This window comes from Scatophagus argus, chromosome 13, assembly GCF_020382885.2.
Source record: "Scatophagus argus isolate fScaArg1 chromosome 13, fScaArg1.pri, whole genome shotgun sequence".
NCBI lineage: Eukaryota > Metazoa > Chordata > Actinopteri > Scatophagidae > Scatophagus > Scatophagus argus.
The window spans coordinates 14,719,192-14,736,344 of NC_058505.1; the positions used below are offsets into that span (position 1 = coordinate 14,719,192).

General features: G+C 40.8%; 3 protein-coding genes across 4 annotated transcripts; 1 reads left to right on the forward strand and 2 right to left on the reverse strand.

The window, feature by feature from the left end:
- Positions 1 to 883: 883 nt before the first annotated feature.
- LOC124069310 (pyroglutamyl-peptidase 1-like) lies at positions 884 to 4,200 on the reverse strand. Its single transcript, XM_046408360.1, has 5 exons — positions 4,026 to 4,200; positions 3,450 to 3,502; positions 3,127 to 3,243; positions 2,757 to 2,989; positions 884 to 2,270 (listed from the first exon to the last, which is right to left on the reverse strand). The coding sequence occupies exons 1-5, from the start codon at positions 4,060 to 4,062 to the stop codon at positions 2,063 to 2,065; spliced, it is 648 nt and encodes a 215-aa protein (XP_046264316.1). The 5' UTR covers positions 4,063 to 4,200; the 3' UTR covers positions 884 to 2,062.
- Positions 4,201 to 6,189: 1,989 nt separating this feature from the next.
- Positions 6,190 to 8,198, forward strand: LOC124069308 (transcription factor jun-D-like). Its single transcript, XM_046408357.1, has one exon. It carries the CDS (start codon positions 6,472 to 6,474, stop codon positions 7,405 to 7,407), a length of 936 nt encoding a protein of 311 aa, XP_046264313.1. The 5' UTR covers positions 6,190 to 6,471; the 3' UTR covers positions 7,408 to 8,198.
- Positions 8,199 to 8,520: 322 nt separating this feature from the next.
- Positions 8,521 to 16,618, reverse strand: LOC124069309 (ras-related protein Rab-3A-like). 2 transcript variants are annotated; one of them, XM_046408358.1, is made up of 5 exons: positions 16,482 to 16,618; positions 14,660 to 14,884; positions 13,081 to 13,199; positions 12,544 to 12,668; positions 8,521 to 11,892 (listed from the first exon to the last, which is right to left on the reverse strand). In XM_046408358.1, exons 1-5 carry the CDS (start codon positions 16,482 to 16,484, stop codon positions 11,702 to 11,704), a joined length of 663 nt encoding a protein of 220 aa, XP_046264314.1. In that variant the 5' UTR covers positions 16,485 to 16,618; the 3' UTR covers positions 8,521 to 11,701. The 2 variants fall into 2 exon arrangements, with proteins under 2 accessions (XP_046264314.1, XP_046264315.1); XM_046408359.1 differs by having other exon boundaries at positions 16,433 to 16,566.
- Positions 16,619 to 17,153: the final 535 nt, after the last annotated feature.

Below are 17,153 nucleotides of genomic sequence, written 5' to 3' on the forward strand. Positions count from 1 at the left end.
GATTTAGCTGATACTTAAAGTCATTCAGTAACTTTGAGGAATATTTCTATTTAAATTTAAAAGTTGAAATTTATGTCCCCTGCTGGAACATTGGCCTCATTTCCTCTCTGCTCAGAGTTCAACAGGTTAGGATAGCATTGAGACTCTCCTAAATCCTAGTACTTTCCTAGGTTAACTTAGGTGATAAAATGTTTTTACTTCTGTACTAAATAGCAGGAACAAATATACATCAGTATGAGTGTTTGGGACCAGTTAGGACCAGTTTTCTACCTTTAGAGATTAGATAAGTATTGTTCTTGAGTCAAGCAGATTTTAATACCATTTAAATGTTTTAGTAAAATCAGGATCCTTTCACTCTGTCAAGTCAGAACAAGTTCAGCAGGTCTGTTGGACCACTATGTACTAAACCCGGCATGACTGCAACTCACTCTTCCCCAAAGGAATGAACTGAATGTAAAGAAACGAAACGAAATGAAAGAATTCATTGGAACACTGCAGTGAGTGGTTTCCTTAGAAGTTTAGACGTAGGTTATGTTTTTAGACCTCACTGCAGAAAAATTCTCAGTATCTCATAATATGGCTCAGCCTTGATTTATATCTCAACTATGGCCGCAAACAAATCTTTATTCATCTGTCAGGCCTTGACCTAAGAAACACAAATTACCGAATTCAGATACAACTTGCAATACCGGCATGTTATCCTTTGGGTCTTAAGGCACCTGATGTCACCTTGTGATCGTAGGTGACAAAATGCTTTAACAGGATAAAAGCTAGCATGTAAGACTATTACCTGGGTGTGGTTCTCTGTGGAACACGTTGAGTCAATATAACATCTGCATGCATATTTAAGATAAGAAGACTGGGAAGAAATAAAAAAAACAAGTCTGTGTTAAGTGTTTTAATTACACACAACTTTCAGCCAGCTTTGACTTTCACAGTTGCACTACACACATGACAGACGCATTCATTTCATCACATAACTTAATACTGATTGCATGTGCAATATATTCCCTGAGATAAACAAATTATTCTAAAATTTGATCGTGTTCCCATCACATTTCTCTGGTGCAAATACAAGCAACAGAAAGGAATGATATCATAATTCCAAGACAAGAACCAAATCATACTGAGAGGAGTTAGGAGAATGAAATACTAAGAGGACAGACTTTCAGGAAGCAGGGGAAGGATGTGGCCTTCAAAATAATAATAAAAATAATTCCCACTGTGTATCCCCAGATATAACATGTGGTTACAGCAAACGCCTGTTAGTACTGCTGATATTAAACCCCCTTATTGACAAGATTCAACATTAGTATGAGTTGAGTTGACAGCTATATTCACAGTCATATGGAGAAGGGTTGAAGAGACATGATAACCACTAAGCCTGCACACAGATTCACACCCACACATGCAGAAACCCTGACCAGGTCTATAATGAAGTGATGCCCTCAATATTTTTAAGATACAACTGTTACTACAGTCAAAAGCACCGATTGCAAGACATGAGTTCACATTGTTGACATCAAATGTAAAATTCATGGCATTAATTTGTAATGCTTGACCATCTTCACTCAAAAATAGAAAACAAAAAAACAGAATTTAAGTATTTTAATTACATATAAAATTTCCTAACCCTTGTTCAATGTAAAGAGCTTTTCCTCTGAAGCTGAATCAGTGAGTTTAAATTAGTTGAGTGTGATTTGTTCAAGGAGACAAAATTACTCATTTGAAATGCATTATTTTTATACATAATACTTGAATAATAAACACATTATGTATGTGTAGAAGTTTGCAAAAATGTAATTTGCTCTGACTAAATGAATCCATTTATTCAGATTGACTCAACATGATAGAAAAAATTGCATTAAATGTGAACCCTTTCATTTAAGTTATATAATAAAATTAGATGAAAACTCTTTAGTTAAAGTTAATTTTTTAGGCAATTTTTGAAGTTTGAGTCATCACTACCTCTATAAGTTTTTCAGGTTTTTCTAATCTTTTGAGCTACGCAACTATCATAATCATAAATCATAATCAGCTACCGTTAGTGAAAACTTGGTCATTAGTGCTCGTGTTGATGCTGGTGATCACAGTGCTCATTGTGTTTGTGATGCAGTTCCAGCAGTTTCAGCATCTCCTGTATGGCAGCCTGAAGGGCTCTGCCCAGGTCCTGGCTGCTGTAGGGTTTTCCAAGTGGAGGCACATGGATGAAAGCAGAGCGACCCTGCCCAAGGTGCAGAGAGGTGTAGTAGGTGTAGTCACATAGATACCTGCCAGGGAGCAAAAGGATGGATGTTAGGTTGTGTAAAGTTTCAATTATCATATTTATACTTTATCAAACAGACAAAAGAAAACAAGGTAGTGAGACTTTGCAAAGCAGTGAGTGCCCCTGGCTGTTATTTCAAAACGAGTTAAGTTGTGAGACAATTTTAATCACCATGTTTAATCATTATTTTTAATCACAATGCAACCTCTAGACTGCAGCTAGTACAGACTTTCTCCAAAACCACGGAGCCGCATTGACACTACACAGAAGCAAACAGGACTATGTTGAGTACATGTGTGAAAACATGCACAAACAGCACGAGACAAGTGCAAAAAAAACATTAGATGTGCAAAGAGATCAATTAATATAATGGTTAAAAACTGCTGTTAATGTAAACACAGCCACTGTCAATGATGTTTATAAATTTTCTTACAGAGTGTGTGCATGTGTGATTTTTTCTACATAACATTTTGTACATAACATCACTTACCTTCCAGCATCCTTAGATACAGACAGAGTGACCCCGAGGCCAGAGTCATTAACCCTTTTGCAGACTGTGTCCATGTCCATCACCGAGTGTATGCAGTCAGGGCCGTTCTCCAGGCAACACTGAGAAGCAGGGCAGAAGTTGCAGTTGTCCAGGCGTTTGTAACCTTTGTTGTGGCCACACTGCTCCAGAGTAACAGTGGTGGCTAACCCAGAAACACCAACATGGACCACTAACTGCCCACAGGACCCCAAAAGACAAAAGAGTTGGCAGGAGTTAGTCCGGACTGATTGATGGGATGCAGCAACATTTGATGTACAGCATTATGGAGATATGTATTTTCATGTACAGCGTTTTATATTGTCCTGAATACCTGTGGCTGGTGTTCTTTCCACAGAGATGGCAGTAGGCTTTGAACTGCCTGGTATTCAACAGGCACCTCACACACATGAAGGTCTACCATGTCACCCAGGCCTAATCGCTCCAGTTCCTGTGAGCACAGATATTTAAAGGCCAACAACAGACAACGAACTGAAATGACGACTCATTAATCAATAAAGTGAGGAAAAACTCTATTTAAATGGATAATGCATAAATACACTTACAGTTCAAATTATGTAATGGACAGTCTGATTTAAATGTCATGTTTAGGTACACAATTCCTTAACTGACGCCAATATCCTGATTAATGATTACCTGTACTGCCACCCAGCTGGAGTTCACTGCATGCTCTCCAAAAGGTTCAAAACCTGCAAAGAAAAGACAGGATTCTTCACTGCAGTAATGCAACAAAGTCCAGCAGAGATAATGTAAGAGTAATCAGCGATGCTTCGTCGCAGAGAGAAGCCATGAAAAAGGACTCTTAATTCAAAGTCTAAAGGTTGCATCAAGTTAAACATTGATTGTAGTAGCACATGATACTCAGCAGAGACACATAAAGGTGTCCTCCTCACAGTCTTACAATTTCAGTTTCGTGTCACAAAATGAGAGATGAAATTTAATGTCATTCAGTCTCCTCCTTCTGATGCACAGCTTTGTTTCCAAAACCATTCTCTTTTGACGGCAATGCTTACTGCAGACGACTATGTTTGAAAGCACTGCCGATGCATATTAACCATGAAATCATTTTAACTAGATCAGCTGTGCAGCTCGAGCACAAGCAGAAAACTCTATGGGCTGTAACAGCACTACAGTGCACTACAGTGCTGTTACCGGTATCATTTAAGAAACATTTGTCTCTTTACATCCCTCTGACCAGTTAAACCTTCTCACCTGTTACTATTACTTTCTTCTTACTGGCCATTATCATCGGTTGTCATGACAGGAATCTTCATAGATTTATAGGACAGGGATCCTGTAAATGTAGGATCTCAAACAAGAATCCCAGGACAGTCTACGCCATAGCCTGCTGCAGTCTTCTTCTGGCTCAGAGCTGAAAGGAAATGACACATTAAGTCTGTATGGATCATACTGCCATCTGCTGTACGGGCATGCATCCCTCCACAGCACTTCACCTTGTGAAAAAGCATTTGAATCTACGCCAAGAAGTGAGAAAATAATCGACATAAGAGGACTTATGAATTTGCCTCCCCAGCCTTTCATCATGAAAGGGTCTCGGAAAGAATGGGAGAGAATGAAAGCCTGATCCTTCTAATCCAACTGTTTTAATGCAAGAGAATGTAATTCAAGCCACGTGTGTGCCGAAAATGAAAACCAAACATCTGCACTGCATTCACAGAACAAAGGCTGGGACAGCTTTCTTACGAGTGAGCACAGCTAACATGAATAAAAAACAACATTGCCTCCATCACTGAGAACTGTTTAGACAGGTGATGAACATGTAACCTACAACCAGCTGCTCCACTGGAACTGCTCAGTGGTTTTACTGGGCAAACTCCCTGGTGTGAATGCATGCGCTGTAAAAGCACGAGTGCAGCACAGGGTGTTGCTGAACATGCTTGCCTGGTTAGCCTCTCCCAAGAGATTTCTCTTCTCTGGCTGAGGGAGGAGAAACTGAGAGCTTACACAACCTCTGACACACTCCATTACCTGAGTTTAGAGGACAAACCTTTTTTTCCCAGTTTGTTGTCATGAGCACAGAGCTCATCTAACATCGCCTTACAGGAACAGATCTTTTTTGTTTAATTCTCAGTGCACGCTGCGGCCCACACCCTTGGGTTGCGAAATGACTCACACATTCTGGACACTGCACCCTATGTGGCTCCAGGCTGGCATAGTGAAGATAATATGCTCTCCATAGGGTGGAGATTTTCTTTTTTTTCTTTCTCTCATTCAAGCTAGCGCCTCTATGGTTACAGAATCAACAATGATTTCTGCTTCTGAGCCACGCACACCATAACACCTCCTCCCACCACCTACACCACCTACACAACCTGCACTGCAGTCACTAACAGCTTCTTCTTCTCCCTCAACTCATTCACCTTTCTCTCTCTCTCTCTCTCTCTCTCATCTGCGTCACTTGCTATGTCACTGTTGCCATGGAAACTAATGATGCCCTCTCTGCTCCGTGGTGCTGATGCAGACAGTCTGCTGACGTCCTCACTTTGTCTGGGCCAAACAACAATATTCTTCTGTAGTTTTTCCACCATACAGTCACACTCAGTGCCTTATACACTTTATTCTTTATTCTACACCATTCTATGTTGTTCTGTTTCATTCTATGAGACATTTAAAATACTTCTTGGACTGAAGTGCATCTGTCATTCACAGACTATAGTATAAATCTTAAACCATGAAAACATGTCTGTGGTCACTGATGTTAACCTTTCCACAGACTATTTTCAGCAGAAAACACATGGTTTCATCAATCTCCTGTCACTATTTCCTTCCTTTTTCTAGTGTACTCTCAGTTTCTCCAGAAGCGCTTTCAAGACATTTTGAAACACTGCAACACCTCATCACTGAAATCTTTCTCTTGGTCTTGTGAGGCTCTAATGTAGCCACTGGTGCTTAATTTAGATCCCTACAGATGAATTTGGAGTTAAATTTCATTTAGGATTGAAGTTGAACACAGTGTCTATTCCATTCTATTCCAGTTCTAGAATTGCAATATTAAATTATCCCCGTGTAAAATCAAATCTTGGATTATCTAAGGTTGACTGTTCCTTCATTCTTGAAGTCTTTTCAATCAGCTTAAGCCTGAGTTGAAGGAATACTTTCTGTTAGGCCTGCTGTTCTTCCTTTCCTTGGACTTCGCCTCTTACACCTTCCCCGCCCAGTCTCCACTCTCTGTTGGCGACTCTGTGCTTTTTTATGCTATGACATCAAACCACAATGCATTGCACTGTTTGTAGTTTACTTAATGTCTCCATGGCAATAAAGACCGGTTCGGCCCCTTATTCAAATTGAACCGGAAACCAACGTCATTTTGGGCCAATCTCCGCGCTCTGGAGTGACATAATGGAATTTTTAGGGCTAGAAAGCGAGCGAGGTCTGGCGCTGCGCATAGCAGTCGTGCCATCGAGAAAAGACAATATCAACCGAGCGCAGGAGAGACACAGCAGAGCCCCTCAGGCACAGGAGCTCAGGTAGTCGTCTGATAGAGTGACTGATACAAGAGAGAGCGAGAGAGAGAGAGAGAGATAGGGGAACAGAAACACAGAGAAACAAGAATCAGCTGATTTCCTCATGCTTGGATGTGACTGTTCAACAATCGTTAATGCGTAACGCTCAACACTCCCTCATGTGAGGGTGTAGAATGGAAACAACCCTCTACCCAGGCACCGTCGTGAGCACTCCGAGGGTTCCCAGCATCTATTCCCAGAGCACGATGATGAAGAAGGAAATCAATCTGAACTTGGACGACCAGAACTCCGAGCTCAAAACAAACCCGCTCCGAGACACAGACGGACTTCTCAACTCTCCAGACTTGGCACTCATGAAACTAACCTCTCCGGACCTGGAGCGCCTTATTATCCAGTCGAACGGTCTGGTCACCACCAGCAACCCGACCTCTCAGTTCCTCTACCCGAAGTCAGCCAGTGACGAGCAGGAGTTCGCGGAAGGTTTCGTCAAGGCTCTGGAGGATCTTCACAAGCAGAACCAGCTGAGCGAAGCAGGGTGCGTTTCTGTGGATAGACTGGAGCTCCTCGGATCGTCCAACGCGGTCGGGTCCTCCGCGCTCCAGACACCAGACCTTCCTGTGTACACTACTTTAAACGGCTATGCGGCCAGTCCGCTCGGAGCCACCACCATCAACTACTCCACGGACACCATCCCGTTCCCGCCGCCTCCGTCTCATCTGGGCAGCGCGCAACAGCAGGCGGCCGCCGCGGCGGCTTTGTCGCGTCTCCAGTCTGCAGGTTTGGTGAAGGACGAACCTCAGACGGTACCAGACATGCAGAGCTTTGGGGACAGCCCCCCTCTGTCTCCAATTGATATGGACAACCAGGAGCGCATCAAAGCGGAGAGGAAAAAACTGCGGAACAGGATAGCAGCCTCCAAATGCCGCAAAAGAAAACTGGAAAGGATATCTCGGCTGGAGGACAAGGTCAAGAGTCTGAAAACGCAGAATACCGAGCTGGCATCCACGGCCAGCGTCCTCAGGGAGCAAGTGGCTCAGTTGAAGCAGAAGGTGATGAACCACGTCAGCAGTGGATGCCAGCTTTTGCCAAACCAGGTCCAGGCCTACTAAATCCCAGCAATGGTGCTCTTTCTGGGTGTTTTTACTGCTCTCAACATGCTTTGAGAATACAGGGCTGTATTATGAGGAACATTTGCCTTTCTCAACCTAAAGTCCTTATCCGAGACTTGACACGAGGCCACTGCAAATGCACCGTCCAGATAAACCCTGTAAACTGAGAAACAAAACATCTGCCCTCTGCTCTGAACTGTGTAGAGATGAACAGGCCTCGATGAGAGCTGGACAATGACAGGTTAAACAGCTGGAGCAGGTGAGGGCTGCAGCCTCTTCTGCTCTTCACTAAAATGTGGCAGTGTTGTGCAGCAAACTGACTTCTTTTGTCGCCCTACTTTTCTGGGAAGCCATGTAGCAAACTGCTATCCGGTGGACTGGTGGAGGATAGCGTGTATCTGTGTGTGTAAGCTGGACAATCTCAACAGGAGTGCAACCAAACACCAGGGTGTCACCAAGTGCTGTCACCCTTCGTGTATTATAATGCCTTACTTGTTTACAAGCACTTAATGACAAATATATATTTTATTTACTGAAACATTTCTTATTTTACATATGGTCTTACTTCTTGTTGTTCTTTTATGTAATTTTTCTTTTTGCAAAACTGAACACTGCATGTCTTGTTGCTTTTGTGTACAGTAACCATTGTATTTTTCATTGTGGTGGCTGCTTTGTAGTTCTTCAGTCACCACTTCCATGAATGTATGCGTACGTGCTGAGAAACTATGTATCCATGAGTAATGGGCTTTCAAGTCTCTACCTGACATGTATTAAATTCACTACATTACTAACTCCTCGTGTGTTCTGTTTCTTACTAGGCTCTGCTTGCTTCATCACGGTTATCGCTTGTGAGAAAAAATATAGAAATTCATACCTTTAAATTTATTTCCTCTCATACAGTGGACAATGCGGGTGTTCTATTAAGTGCAGTAGAGAAGCTGAACCAAACCATAGATGGTCAAACAACTCTGAGGGTAAAAAACAAGACATTATTGTAGTATTATGCCCTCTGCTGGGCACAATAAAACCTGCTCTAAACCATTTCCGAAACATCACATGTGCACTTCTTGTAAATCATTGACCTTAGGCAGTAAATGTTCAGTCATCACAAAATGACAGCTTTTAGTTTTTGTTTATTGGTTCCTCGTTTTAGCAAATCGGCATTACAGAATTACAGCACAATTCACACAACTAATACCCGACGGGCAGAAATTTCCTATTTACAAAGGTTTGTTGACGACAGCGGCAGGAGAGGTGAACAGAGACCATGTGTGTTCCTAGGTCAAAAGCAAAGTTTACAGCTGTAGCAAAACACAAATAAATACAGTAATAAAAATCAACAAACAAGTTCAAAGTGAGCCAACGCAGTAAGAGTCACTATTTTAATGAAGTGTTCAGCATATTCAGTTTACTTCCCAAACATATTCCCTTTTCAAAGCTACTGCAAAGAAAAGGAAAACACGAGCAGACAGGCTTGTCTAACAAAAGTCAATAACTCTAAATTTATTGTTGAGACGTCTTTGGAAAGAGCAGTTGGTAAGACTGCCTTTACGCAAACTGTACAGTCACGCAACCACGTACAGCACGTGTACTACGAACCTGCAGCAGGGTTGTACGTTGCTGATATTTGGGCATGGAGAGAAAGATCTGCTATTGCTCTGTGAGAACAGTCTGCTTGTACACTACGGAGTCTTAAAAGTTACATAACTGATATCAAAAGACAAACAAACTTCCCAGCAAAGCTGCTTGCACATGATAAGAGATTCTTACACTGGAATGTTTAACTTTCCTCTCGAGGAAGCATCTTAAGCTTTCTATTCACTGTAAACACAAACGCTTTTTAATTTCAAAGCTGGGACAGTTTAAGCAATTGAATACTTTTGGACATCTCTTTGAAATGTAGAGTGCAGACTGCGATGCATAATTAAGGAAGAACATTATCTCAAAAATAAAGTTAGAAGTAATACAAAATAAATAAGTTACATTTTGAAATAACTTGGATGTTGAAAATATTTCCACATGCATCAGTTCATCTGTGAATGCATGACATACAGAAAGTTTTGTACTGTAATCACGACAAGCAGACAAATCCCTAAGCCTAGCATGAGAGAGAGAAATAAAAAAATCACAACTTGACATTTCACATGCTTAAAAACATCATGTCCCCCCCACAAAATAAAAGATGAAAATATCATCTACCATGAGACTGTCTGGAAGTTGATGGACATCTGTGGTATGCCGGTGCTCACGCTAAAACCACTAAATGTCTTTACTGCGAGTGCACGTTTCACACTGTATGAAGTGAATGAAAGTTGATACAACGAGAAAGGGACACGTGAAACTGTTGCCCCCATTTGGTAAAGTACTGTAAGTATAGGACAGATGGCTTTTCAGACAGTGACTCATACAAATAACCACCCAGTCAACCAGAATCAATTAAAAACATCAGCAACATGCACCTCAAACTAATGCATAGGCAGGAATCCAATGTCTTAAACCATCCTTAATGTGTAATATATTAATTATATATATATATATATATATATATATATATATATATAGACTTTCAAACAACTAACTACATTACCCTTATTCTGAAGTCTGAGTCTTAAAAATAAAAACAAGAGTAAAAACCAAAAAAAAAACAACAGCAACACCTAGAGGCTACACAGTTCCTTCCACTCGATCAACCAAGCAACTGCCAATGCCGAAATCTTTGATAAAAATCTGGAAAGGGACCAAAATGAATAACAACAATACAATAACTAGCAAAATGATACGTGTGACTTTTGCTTTTCTTCATTCCTAAATTCCAAAATAAAACAAACTTTCAAATGATTCTGGGTAGAAACTAAAACTTCTGTAGAAACTGAAACAACTGGGAAGGTCCAGTGAGCTCACATGCTCAAAACCACACCCAACCAACTCAAAGGCATACACCACCCCCACACCCAAAAAACAAACAAACAAACAAACAGCAGCAACTCTATCCACAGCAACAAACTGGGACTAAAACAGCTCAACTGATATCCATTAGGTTTGAGGTGTTATTGCTGAGAGGGAGGGATCTGAGGTTGGAGGATCCCTCAAATGTTCTTCCTTCACGGCCTTTTGGAGTATGTATATATATATATATATAGTTTTTTATATATATTTTGCATGTGTGTATGTATGTATGTCTATATATGTGTGTGTATATATATATACACACACACACCTGTAGTGATACTTATCCATTTAGAGTGTTTTGGCAGAAGATTCAGAGTCTTAGAGTTATCAGCTATTTTTCAAATATAATGGCACTAGATGGTACTTTGCTTGTGTTGCTCAAAGTGCCAAAAAATACATGTGAAAAATTCCACAGTAGCATCTTTTTCCAGAAATCTTGACAAAGTTATTCAAGATAATCCACAGATCTTGTTGTATGCAATTTCACCTAGGACCTTTTTATTTTCTGCCAAACTATACCCTTTCACCACCTAGAAAGAAATGTGTACCTACTGATGGATGGTGCCTGTTTCAGGGCAGAATGTAAACAAAAAAAAAACTCACCACTGAGCTGTAACCTTAGCTAGCTAGCATGTTGTCCATGAGCAGATGGGACATTTCCTTTTGCACTGTGATACAGTGTGGTTCAGTGGAGAGAAAACAGCTCCTACATGAAACTGCTCACAACAAGGTGTATGGATTATTTTGAGTAACTGGGTCATAATTTCTGGAAACAGACAATGCTGTTTTTGAATTTTTTCAAAGATGTTTTTCTGGTGCTTTAAACAATCACAGTGTCATCTAGTTCCATTATATTTGAGAGAAGGCAGACATCTGTACAGCTGCTATCTCCAAATCTCTGTAACTCACACCAAAATAATTTAGATGCAAAATTGCACCACAGGCAAGAGGAAAAATATGTATTTTTTGATTTTGGGGTGAACTGTCCCTTTACATACATACATACAGTATATAGTGTTTGTATTTGTACACGTGTGTAAGTGTACAAGTGTAAGTGAAAAATAAAGACAACTTGGGACTGTTCCTCTGTTAAATGTTCTTCGCCTCTCTGATTAACTTAATATTCTTACATAATCTCTGTATTACTGGGAGCCAGCTCATGTGGACGGAGCTCTTGGTGTAGCGAGAGTGGTGGAGAATCTAAGCAGCCAGTGTTGTGTGTTTCATTATGGCAGTGTTTGTGTATAACAGGTGTTTGTGTACATGTGCATATGAGAAATGAAGCGAGACCAACTGAGAAAAACTGAAAGAGGGGACGGCGGACAGTGTGTTTGTGTGGCCATGTTTAGCAAGCACAATCCTGATGGGACCTCTGAGGCTGCTCGTTGAGCTGCGGCCCCTGTTTTGCTCCGGTGATAGTTGGGTCGTTGTTTTCCAGACTCTCTGACATCCTCTCACAGATGATGTCCACCAGCCGCTCAAAGGTCTGCTTCACATTAATGTTATCTTTAGCGCTCGCTTCAAAGTACTCGAAACCTGGAGGCGGAGGGTGACAGAGGCAGAGAAAGGCTGTTGTTACACTTATTATTCCAGTGTGAAGGTCATCCTGTTAATCCATTTATCTCATCATGTCAGGACACATCAAGGCTACGGTTGGACAGGCACCTCGAACCTCAGTCATTTTCTCGCAATACCAGACATGTGTAAATATTTAGAAAAGAAATGTGTTCTTCAGTACTGAAAACAACTCGGTATATCTTTTCAGATCATGCCTCACCTCCTTCATAGGTGATTGGAAACTGATTACAATCAAATTAGAAATGATACTATGCCTCAGGGTGACCACAACAGGAACAGCAAAAAATGAGCCCTGGCTTGTTCAAAAAAGTAGCTACCTGCCTTTTTGTGTCCTCTGCAAGCTGCCTTATGAAGACCAAAGTGCTGCTTATCAGACCTGACACACAAAGCTACTTCACATTCATGTTAGCATGACTCACTTGCACAGCTGCCTTTGATTTAAAGTTACGAATCATGCAGCATCAGCTTCAAAAAAGGTAAAATTATGTAGCATGGCAAACCAGAAAGTCTAATTATGATGACCTTCAGCATGAAGATGAAGATAAACACCAATACTGGAAAAACAACAGATACATGACATGTAGCTTTAACTCTGACCAGTGGACTTACCAAGTTGATCTGACAGTTGCCGGCCCCTCTCTGAAGCCACCACTCGTTCATCTTCCATATCACACTTGTTCCCCACCAAGAGGACCTGGGCATTGTCCCATGAGTATGTCTTGATCTGGGTTGACCTGTTAGCAGATACAGTACAGGGCGTTCAGCTATATCGACTGACTGATTCTCATCTACATCTTTTATTTCTTAGCAGCAGATGAAGGTGGCACAGTATCCCAACAAAACGGACACGCAGGCTTCATCTGCATTTTGGATGTGTCTTGTTCACATTCATTTTGGCTATAATGACAATTTAAATCTTCACTGACTTAATCTGTCTTTGCACTTGAAAATGTTTAGTGCTAGATAACTGGATTAAACCAAGAACTTGTTTGAAACCTGTCTGATTGTCTTGATTGCTTGTGCGGTTGCACCATCAGCTGTGTGTGTTGGCCAATAAATCCCAGAGCTAAGAAATTCAGCTGAGGGGTACACTGAGTAGGTACGCAAAAAAGAGATAAGCTGAATGTCATTAAAGGTGTCCCTCACCAGTCCTGGACAGCATTGAAGGACTCCTCATTGGTGATGTCATACATGAGGATGAAGCCCATGGCTCCCCTGTAGTAAGCTGTGGTGATCGTCCTGTAGCGCTCCTGGCCAGCAGTGTCCTACACCAATAAACACAAATACCACTGTTTTCAACATAAAAACCCCACAAACACATGGTATCATTGGCAAGACAAAGTTTCCATCCATCCAAGAATGGTCTTCCTGCTTGTGGTCTAAATCAAGGGATTCTCAAAATGTGGTAACGAGGTCCATTTGTGATTGTTAAAAAATTCTGAGGTCCACTTTCGTAAATAAACTTGGCTCTGGCAGGATTTTACCACCTTTTACATACTGTGGGCTTCTGGCTCAGCAAAAACTTTCAGAAACTTTTTGCATCACTACATCTGAGGGAACGTTAGCTTACTAACTGTGGCAAAGCACGTTTGTCTCTGGATGAAATGTCAGGATCAGTATGATGATGAATGTAACTGGTAACTGAAATAATGCAGTTTAATTTGCTTTTCTTTTAGACATAAAAATAAACTTTGTAAATTACTGAAAAGAAATTTTAATGTAAAAATTTGGAAGTACCACTGCCTAAGCAGCCCACTAGATGGCACTCTTAGGTCAACCAGTGGGCCCTTGAGAGTGGCTGGTCTTACCAGTGTGATGTTCATTCAGGATTAAATAACTTTAGGAAATAACACAACAGTGTATATTATTTTTTGTCTTTTTGTGCAGATAACTGTCACCCTGCACCTGCAAACAATTTATGCCTCCTGTGCCTCCTGATGACTGCAGAGGTTTAACACTCGGCATTTGGTATTCCTCTGGTGTTGCATGGAGTAAGCAATTGTTCCCTGGGTCAGTCTGGCTTTATGGTTCACATTAAGAACACTTCAAGGGTATTGCCATTACACAGGAGATGAAGTGATTGCGGGGACTGGAGAGACCAGTTGAACAGCTGGTAATCATTACAGAGACATGATAGAGAGCTCATCAGCCACAGATGGCCACTCTTATTAAAAGCAATCTGCAGGTGGTGTGGACAGTTCCAAAATGCATGTGTTGTTAAAAGAAAAGGTGATGAAGACTGAGTGCATATTTACGAAAAAAAAAAAAAACACAATTAAGTTTGTCACTTTTTACATATGTGCTGATTTGGAATGCTGAATATTGTTTTAGCTTAGGGTTTACACAGCGTAAATTGGGGTTGTAGCATAAATAATTGTATGGCTTTTCCACATGTTACACCCTTACTTCTTCAGTGGAGCCTGACTCTTATGTATGCGGGCTTGGGGGAGCATTCAAGCTCAGCTGAACTGGGAATGCAGTGCAATCAAAGTTGCCAATGGAAAAGCCCATAAACAGCACCGTTCAGAGCAGAAGTGCTGAATGCAGTTCCTTTTCAGAACATCTCAGGTGTTCAAAAATCACTCCTGGGGGTGAAACTGATTCACTAGCTCCCCCAAAGCAACCTTTCACATTTTTCTTGTCACTCTTACCTGCCCCTCAGACTGCTCAGGGAACCGTGGGAACCTGAATATGTTTGCATGCATGTATATGTTCACTTCCTCACCCAAATCTGTAGCTTTATCCTTTTGTCGTTCCTATAGATGGTCTTCACTTTGAAGTCAATGCCCACTGTGCTGACAAAGGCTGGTGTGAATGAGTCATCAGCATAGCGGAAAAGGAAGGAAGTCTTTCCTACACTGCTGTTGCCGATGATGAGGATTTTAAACATGTAATCAAAGTTCTGGTCTGTGGACTCCTTCTGTCCGTATGTGGTATTTGCAGACGCCATCTAGGATTGAAATCACATATTAATCAGTTAAAAAGAATTAGATTGAAGAAACAATATGTTCTTATTTACAGGGGCTGGACTGTATCCTGAAAAATATCATGTTTGGTGCAAATAAATTGTATATTTTCAGTAAGAGACATCCTCTGAGGCTAATTTAGGTTGACACAACAGAGTCGCATATCATTTGCCTGGGCTATGGAGTAATCTATACACCTCAGAAGAGATCTTAAAACACACGCTGACAAAGTGACATGAAGTCCTTAAAGTATTAAAACAGTATAACGCTACAAGTATAGTACTGTTTCAAAGGTTAAATGCGTATGTGTAAAACAAGCCTGAGGAAAGAGCAGGAAATGACAAACTACAGAGCTTCACTGATGTGCTAAAAACAACAAATGTGAGTAGTGTGACATCCTTTCCTGAAGACAGAACCATATATGCAGCTGTCAAATATCAAATGCACTGGACAGAATATTTCAAACTCAAGTGACATCAGTGAACCAGGTAGATGGACATATCTTTATGAGGCATGTCTGTGCAGGATCTCATGAAACCAGTGCACAGAAAACAGATACAACTCATCATCCTTACAAAGACAAGAGTAAAATCAATTTCAAATTATACGCCGTTATTAAACAACCTTATGTACATCATTTAACATGGGATGGGGTTAAATACTGCCAGAATGGCTTGCTGTATGTGGTCAGGTTTCACTCCATATGTTTCCCAAACTGTCTCATAGATTTATCAGTGAATAATAAGAGGCAAGCGGTTCGCAAAGAGACTGTGTCAATACAACCAGCCAATACGCACACGCAGCCTTGAGTGTTTTGACTTCATGTCAATAATACTGGTCGGACAAGGAATGCACACCTCCGCCCCACACAAGATAAGAGAACGGAAGTACCAGAGCTTAGCAAGCTAAGCATCAGCTAAACTGACTATCCCCTCCCATCCAGGAGGGAAGGGAACCTCCACTGGAGCGCTACGCTAGCTGGCCAATTATGAATGACCATATGGTTGGCCAAAATTTATCCTGTAGTAAATAGAGAAAAACTGAGAAATTATCAACGCCTGTAAAGTCCACTAACTATTTCTGAAAACAACATGCTCCCAATTTAAACGGCCTATACCACATCCCCTACCCATGGCAGAGCTTAACTGACGTTAGCTTACTGAAGATGTAGCTGCCTGATTTTGACAGTCTGTTTGACGTAAGCTGGAGAAAACCCTGGAAAATACAGCGCAAGGCGTTTTATTATACATTACTTACCACCTAAAATAAAAAACAAACGACTGTTAAAGAGATGAACGCAATGCAGACAAAAATGCTGTTTTGGCCTCTGAAAAAGTATGCAATTGAGATAGCATCGCTACCTTTAATGCTAACACAGCAGACCGTTACTAGTATTAAAAAGTGGCAGCAGAAGCTAGCTAAGCATCCCAGCTATGTCAAATGAAGGTTACTCTTCCTTATTTACGACTAAATTCACAGTCTAAAACCAAGATACGACAAGTGACAAATAATCTACAGGCTAGCTGTTCTACCTGTTAGACTTCACACGGCCCCGCAATGACAAATGAGCGTAAGGTTTACCATGAAATATGTGTTTTATCCTTGGCTTCACAGCAGCGCCTAGCCCAGTCACCAGCTTTGCACCTGCGGTAGCTCGTGCGCCTCTTGATTGACAGCTCTGGGATAAGCGGGTACAAACAGAGCGTAAGGACGACTGGCAGGATTATTGACCAATCAAAGAAGAGGGTCTGCTCCTTCTTGCAGAACCACGCCCCTGAGTATTCCGTAAATATGGAGGTTTTAATTCTGTATTATTAGTAATTATTATGCATATTGTAGTATTATCAGCATGATCAGTAAAAATAAACAACAAATGTAACAGTGGTAAGCAAATATCGCAACTATCAAAAATTTCTTTGGGTAGTTTAATTAGAACCAGTGCATTACTTTTTTGTATGTGTTGTGTGTTGTTTATGCAGAATCTAAATCTGTAGTGGACTAAAAAGTAAAAAATTTCAGTTTGAATTGTAGTGGAGAAATATGAAGTAGTCAAGCTCAAAATGAAATGCTTGAAATGCTTATTTTGCATATGTTATCTTTTATAAGCTTAACATCCATTCATACAAATTGGGTCTGATGCTCTCAGTGATAAGTGATTTTCTCGATCTTTTTACACTTAGTGAATATAATGTGATTTTGGAATTTAACCAGCATTATAGGATACTCCTATTTAAACAAAGGCTTTTTTCTTTT